Genomic DNA, 7,481 nt, shown 5'->3' with positions numbered 1-7,481 from the left:
ATAGCTTCATTTATTTATTTAATAATAGTAAAATAATTCCGAAATTGAAATTTTAATTAATATTTCGTTTAACAATAATTTTTGTGGCATTTTTGTAAACTAAAAAAAAAATAAGTATAAAAGATGCATTTTTTCTGGGGTTCAGGGTTATTCTACGAATTCGTAAATATGCCCATTGTTATTTTTTCGTCGAGCTACCCCAGTGTAAAAAAAAGAAGTTTCTACGATGAATAGAAGCCGAGATATTGCAAAATTTTACAGAGCGCATCAATTTGATCTTGCGAAAAATTCAAGTCTTAATGTTTATAAACAATTACGCCACGATTTAAAAAAAATTCTTATCTTGGTTCCTGTTGGTCGTACAGGGTGCTTTTTTTACATTTGAATTTTTGCCAGCTATCCATTGAATCTATTTTCGGTGAGGTAGCATAAATAGCAACAATTTTATTCAAATTGTTTATAAGCGACAAACGCACGGTTTTTTAATACACAATTTAAGAATGTTAATGTCAAAAAACGGTGATATTTTTTAATGGGTCCCTTAATTACATCTTTAAGATTACAATGACGCTTTCAGAATCATGTTTGGTTGAAAATTAACGCCTGTACAGAGGCTTAAAGTTCATAACTTTTGGAGCCTCCGTTATAAACAAATTGAATTGTGCGAAAACTATTGCACCTACAGCGCCCACTTTTGGCACACTTTTAAAGTATAACAAAACCCTCAACTTGTCATAGGTTTTATAAAATTTTAACAATAAATGAGATAGTTATAAACAAATTAAAAAATGGGCACTTTTCTTGTTTTTTGCAATAACTTTTTTGTTTATTAACCGATTTTAATTTAACAAATCTCATTTTTTACATTCCCTACAAATTGTCTGAGAGTCACTTTTCGCTAAAATTGATGGTTTTCCCTGCAAAGTAAAAAAACTGTTTCCCTCAGGTATTTGTTTAAATAGAAAAGTTAGCTATTAAAATTTTTTGACTCACGAGATGAGAGATGTCTTGTATTTTGTTCCTTTAGACAATTTTACAATAATCTCGCGGATAGGAATTTTCTCGAGTAAAAATTTTATTTGCCTGGCCTAATATGCTTTGAGGAAAAATTATTAAATTCATTACATATTTGATCATTTCCCTAATAAATTCAACATATGGTATGGATTTTTGTGTAAAAAAACAAAATAAAAGTAATATTTGATGCATATTAAATTAATTATTTATTGGAAAAACAGTTGTACATAATTTATACATGATTCGTTACTAATAATAAGTATACTTTTAAATTAAATATAAATTATAAACCCAGGTATTTTTTCATTTTTTTACAAAAAAAAATCAATGTCACTAGTTTTACGTTCTCTCAAGTGTAAAAAAATACCTTATTCATTTATTATTGTTTAAATTATTATCGTATTGTAAGATTATTCTGTACATCATTTACGAATAATAGATACTTGAAATCATTTAAATTAATATCAGATGTCATACTTCTTTGAAGAATTATTTTTCCTTATTACGATAATATAAATTACTTTCTTAATAAGAACGAGTTATTTATTTTAAACTAAAATTTGTACAACATTTTGTACAGATTTGTGTTTCAAATAACTTTTTTCTTTAAAATAATTTAATAAATTAAAGTTTATCTGGTATAAATATTCAAAAATTATACTTTATCACATGTTTGAAGGAACTGCAGTCAAATTGGGAAATGAGTTATTATTAAAATAGCTACAAACAATATAATATCCATGAATATACATTAAATAAATTTACTAACTACTTAGAATCGTTTGGATTTCTTTTAAACTCTTTCCTTTGGTCTCAATTACATACAAGAAGCTGAACGGGATGGCAACCACGCAACAACTGGCGAATATCCAAAACGAAGGACCCATTCCGATAGAGTCTGAGATGGACTGAAAATATTTTGTTATTAAAAAACCGAGAAACCAACAAAATGCTGAAGTTACTGCCGAGGCACTAGACTTGACGTTAGCAGGGAACAATTCACCCATCATTGCCCACGGCAGTGGTCCAAACGCTGAATTGTATGTGATGATGTACCCTATAAGGCACAGTATAGGTAGAAACGATATAGAAGACACGTCCTTGTTGTCGTCCTTTAAATAACTGTAAAGCCCTAAAGGAAACTCCGATATTGCCATACCTACTGCGGAAATCAGAAGCAGAATTTTTCTACCAAGTCTGTCGACAACCAGTGGTGTCACGAAACTAGTTATAAACTGAGTACAACCTATAATAATCGAGCAGATCTCGGGTTCCAAAGTTGTGCCAGCCTGCTCGAATAAAATTTGGGCGAAAAACAGAACAACGTTTATACCCGAAAATTGCTGGAAAGCTATTAGACCCACCGAAATGAAAAAGGCCTTGGTTAACCCCTTGGACCTGAAAATGTCGAAGAAGTTTGCATGTCCATCTTCCTTTATCTTAGCATGCATTTCATTCAGTTCTTCTTCGATGACCTCATTTCCGCCCGACCTGATTTTGTGTAAGGCAGTTTTAGCATCAGCATTTCTTTCTTTGATGGCGTAGAAGTGAGGACTTTCTGGAGCTAACAAGAAAAACAGCACCAAGAATATGACGGGGAATACAGCGAGGATCAAGTTGAACACCAAGATGGAGACGTAAGGGCCGACGGCATAGCTAAATAACAATCCCGTGCAAAGGAAGCAGTTCATGGACGAACCGAGCGCTCCTCTATTGGAGTCTTGAGCTATCTCCCCCACGTACATGGGAATCACGGTGAAGACGCCTCCCACGGACGTTCCGATTAGGAATCGGGCGGCGTAGTATATCCAGGGAGCTTTTCCGAAAGCTAATGCGAGGTAGCTCAGCAGGAAGGGTACACCGCATATCATTAAGCTGAGTTTCCTTCCGATCCAATCTGCTAAGAAGCCATAGACGAAGGGCCCGAATACCGCCCCGAGCGGTAGGAGAGATGAGACCCATGAGGCTTCGTCTTCTGATAAAGGTGAGCTGAACGGAGTGTCGGTCTCATTTTTCAATTTTGATAAAATCGGTGATGTCCATGTCAATGATGTGGCGGCTATGAAACTTATTACGTTTGCTGAAAATAAATTCGTGGACTTAGTGATTTATTACTATTATCACATAAATCTTGCTTTTATCGAAGTTATGTAATAGTTTCAGTTTTATATTATGTACCGCTTTCTATTATTATTATTAAATGATTCAGGTGTTTTATCAATTAAAAAATAACATAATATTTAGTAGGACTTTGTAATATAAAAGAGAGCTAAAACTAATACATAGCTTCATTTTTTAAGATATAGAATGAATGTATCCAAAATTCTGAATACAATGGTTAACACTTTTTTTTGGAATAACCTCATATTTAGTCACCAACTTTTTTGTTTGGCGACATTGACTTTTCCTTTGAAAAAATATATATTCTATCCTTTAACTCTTTGGTTTCATGCTTTCTTTTCTGTACATCTACCTTCTGTTTGTACAGTATTCATAAAAATGATACAGTTACATATTTTTATGATGTATTCATTAGCTGTAATATACAGGGTGTCCCTGAAAAGGATGGACAACGCTTGAACACAGGTTCCTTGGATGAAAATAAGACTATTTAGTCTAACTTCCTTTTAAATATAGAACATTAGTTTTTTTTCAAATAATTTGAAAACTGTTATTCTTAGAAACTTCAAATTTGATACACATATTTTTTTTAATATAAGAGCAATGTAAATAAAGAATTTGGTGATTCTACTGCCTGTGCGCCACTGGCTATCCCGTAACTTTTTTGTGCGTAAGCCAGTGACGACAGAATTTATGTTTTTAAAAATAAGCATTATTTTAGAAGATGTTTTGCCTCTTACAAAATTTTAATAGCGCTCATGGATTTCTAGTAAAATTGGCATATTTTCTTTCTTTCTTTACTATGGCTGCAATTTATACTTTTGATGAACAAACTGATATTTTACTAGTTTTGGGTTATTGTGAAGGAAATTGTTGTGCTAATGTTCGAACATAATGCTGAAAGATTTCCTAATGGAAGAATTCCAAATCACAAAACATTTGCTATTGTGGAGAGACGCCTTCGGGAAACAGGACGTTTTTTACCTGTAACATTAAATCGTGGACAACGTACGGCTAGAACTATTCCGCTGGAGGAACAAATCTTGGAAAGGGTCCAAGAAATTTCGCAAGTAAGTACAATGCGTTTAGCGGGAGAAGTTGGCTTTAAAAAAGATCCGTTAATAGAGTATTAAAAGACCAGGTACTACATCCATTCCACTTTCAATCAGTTCAAGAACTTTTACCTACCAAGAGATCCTCCATCACGTCTTGCTTTCAGGTAATGTATTCAGGAACTCAGAAATAAAGACGATAATATCCACAAGAAAATCCTGTTTACAGACGAAATCGCTTTTACTAAAAGGAGTATTTTTAATTCACATAATGAACATGTTTATTATGATGAAACTCCACATGGAATCAGTAAACGACGGTTGCAACATGAATTTAAGATTAATGTTTGGGCTGGTATTATCGGTAGTATTTTAATTGGTCCTGTTAGGTACGTTACCTGCTACATTGAACGCAGGAAATTATTTAGAATTTCTCCAAACGAGGTTACCCTATCTACCTGAAGAGTTACCGATAACACTACGAATTAATATGATTTTCCCTGCCCATTTTGCCTTATCGGCAAGGCAATACTTAGATGAGCACTATCCTAACAGGTGGATAGGTAGAGGAAATAATGCCCTTCTAAATGGCTACCTCGATCCCCGGACCTAAACCCATGTAATTATTTCCTTTGGGGAGCATTGAGGACCACAGTTTATAGCTTTTCAGTAAATACGGAAAACGAATTATGGGAAAGAATACAAAATGAAATTAATGTTACGAGAGGTAATGCACAATTATTGGATAAAATTCTTTTTAATTCCTGAGAAGAATTAACGCCTGCGTTCAAGAAGAATGAAGTCACTTACGGTAATATTATTTTAATGTGATTACAAATATCAATTGAGATTTATTTAAAATGTTAATGTTGACTTTCTTATATTATTAGTTTGTTTACTTAAAATACTAGTGTTGATTTATTTTATTGATTTATAATACTAAGACTAAAAATGTGTAGTTAATTTAGTTTTTTTTTATGTGAAGTTTGTTTCATTATTATTCCCTGCTTTGAGGCTGCAGCTATAAATGATTTTTTGATAATCAGAATTTTTGCATATATTTACTGTATAAAAATTTTTATTTTATTGATTTATAATACTAAGACTAAAAATGTGTAGTTAATTTAGTTTTTTTATGTGAAGTTTTTTTCATTATTATTCCCTGCTTTGAAGCTGCAGCTATAAATAATTTTTTGATAATCAGAATATTTGCATATATTTACTGTATAAAAATTGCCAATTTTATTCGAAATCCATAAACGTTATCAAAATTTTGTAAGTGGCAGAAAAATCTTCTAAAATAGTGCTTATTTTTAAATATATAAATTCTGTCGTCACTGGCGTACACCTAAAAAAATGTTACGGGATAGCCAGTGGCGTACAGGGACTAGAAAGAGAACATCCTGTATATATATTCTCACCAAATTGTTTATTTACATTGCCCTTATAGAAAAAAATATGTGCACCAAATTTGAAGTTTCTAAGAAAAATAGTTTTCAAGTTATTTGAAAAAAATTAGGTTATCTATTCTACAGGGTGTNGTAATTTGAACAAAAAAATTTTTTTGTTTAAATTTAATCTAATTTTGATAAAAAAATAATAATAAAAAATTAAATTAAATAAAAATTAATCCTTTAAATGGAAAAGAGAGGAAAGGAAAATTAATATTATTATTTTTTGTTTTGTTGTTGTTTTGTTAGATATTGCAAAAAAATGATTTCCATTCCTCCCTCTTCAATGGGTCCCTGTGCCCTTAGGAAGCATTTCCGGACCCATGTTCATATGAACTTTTTTTACTTAGTTTCGATCATAGAATCGGCCTGTTCAGGGTTGGCAGCTAATTATGAGACACCCTGTATATTTAAGTTATAGACGTGCAGTTTTGTATAGGTATAAGCAGTGACTATAATATAAAGCTTTTTTTCGCGACTGAATATTAGTGAATATCTGAATTGTAGTTACTATTTCTATCTCTTTTGATCTTAGTTGTCATGTTGCAGTTTAAATCTCTTCACTCACTCATACTACACATATTACAACATACGACTTCACTCGCGAAAAAAAGCCTATAGTCACTGGTATAAGTAAGTTAGGCTAAATAGTCTTATTCTCATCCAAGGAATCTATGGTCAAGCGTTGCCCTTCCTTTTCAGGGACACTCTACATTTTCAATTCTAGTAACTTAACCGGCTGTGTTTCTGAGAATGATCTGTACAATTTTGTCATCGAAATATTATATGGGACGAGTGGTAGAGGCCATATTACAAAAATTTGACAATGTGAATTATAAACAATTCTTATTTATTTTTATTTTCGTTTTATCATCATAAGTTGATGTTATATCTTAGGAATATAAATTTTATGGTAAAGACAGCAATTTTAAAATATAAAATATTGCTTAATCTTCTAAAAAAAATCTGAATTTATAATTGCGCGAGTTTGGCAAAGTCTCACGTGCTTCTAATGGCCTATCACACTCATGTGTGATATACGACGTGTTCAACAGTTGCAGTTTTTTAATAAAAAATAGACTTGTAGGGATATTTTAAAAACATGAAAAACATGATTGTCAACTTCGATCGTCCCGTCGTGGGTAGTTGTAGATAAATAAAAAAAATTTCTGATTTTCGTTTTGCTAAAGCTACATCTTCGGAATTATCATGACCAAAATCTAAAAAAATACTACAAGGAATATGCGTTATTTAAGAGACAAACAGTGCAGTATAAGCAAACTCGAAAGGAGTTTCCATTTTTACAAAAGGTTGGCTATCACATTATTGTCGATATATTGCAATCTGTGGTGCGTTATTCATTCACGATGATATACATACGCCATCGAGTATATGGGCACATTATTCAAAATGAAAATCTACGTTGAACGTCTGCGAAAATGAAGATATTAGCGATTATTACAATTTGACAGTTTTTATAAAATAGGAGCACGTTGGATACACAGCCAAAAAATCGTCGGTATTTTCAAGAGAAACAATATTCTTGATATAAATACTAATAAATATTTAGTTAATTTAGTAACTCAAAATCAACCTGTAAAACTCCAAAAAAAAAAATGAAATTTAAGTTAAAGGTATTAGTTAAATCAAAGTTATAGAATTTAATCCATATCTGATGGTATAGCAAGAAAGATGATTATTTAAAATTCTTTTAATTACCTGTGAAAGCAGCTACGTAGATATAATTCATATTATCAAATATGTCACTGTTCAGAATACGTAACAAATTTCACCGTTCAGAATACGTAACGAATTTTTACTAACTGCACAACAGTTTTCC

General features: G+C 31.7%; 1 protein-coding gene across 1 annotated transcript; it reads right to left on the bottom strand.

Moving 5' to 3' along the window:
- Positions 1–1,708: 1,708 nt before the first annotated feature.
- Positions 1,709–7,481, bottom strand: LOC108914799 (facilitated trehalose transporter Tret1-like). Its single transcript, XM_018720688.2, has 2 exons — positions 7,361–7,481; positions 1,709–3,097 (listed from the first exon to the last, which is right to left on the bottom strand). The coding sequence occupies exons 1-2, from the start codon at positions 7,389–7,391 to the stop codon at positions 1,782–1,784; spliced, it is 1,347 nt and encodes a 448-aa protein (XP_018576204.1). The 5' UTR covers positions 7,392–7,481; the 3' UTR covers positions 1,709–1,781.

Source organism: Anoplophora glabripennis, unplaced genomic scaffold (assembly GCF_000390285.2).
Source record: "Anoplophora glabripennis isolate ALB-LARVAE unplaced genomic scaffold, Agla_2.0 scaffold935, whole genome shotgun sequence".
Lineage (NCBI taxonomy): Eukaryota > Metazoa > Arthropoda > Insecta > Coleoptera > Cerambycidae > Anoplophora > Anoplophora glabripennis.
This window is presented reverse-complemented; position numbering and strand designations above follow the sequence as displayed.

What these genes read in the sequence shown, in the direction of transcription:
- LOC108914799 (XM_018720688.2), bottom strand. Translation starts at nt 7,391, where the DNA reads ATGAATTATATCTACGTAGCTGCTTTCACAG. An exon ending in CTACGTAGCTGCTTTCACAG is followed by an intron (nt 3,098 to 7,360) that starts GTAATTAAAAGA and finishes ATTTATTTTCAG; the next exon opens with CAAACGTAATAAGTTTCATA.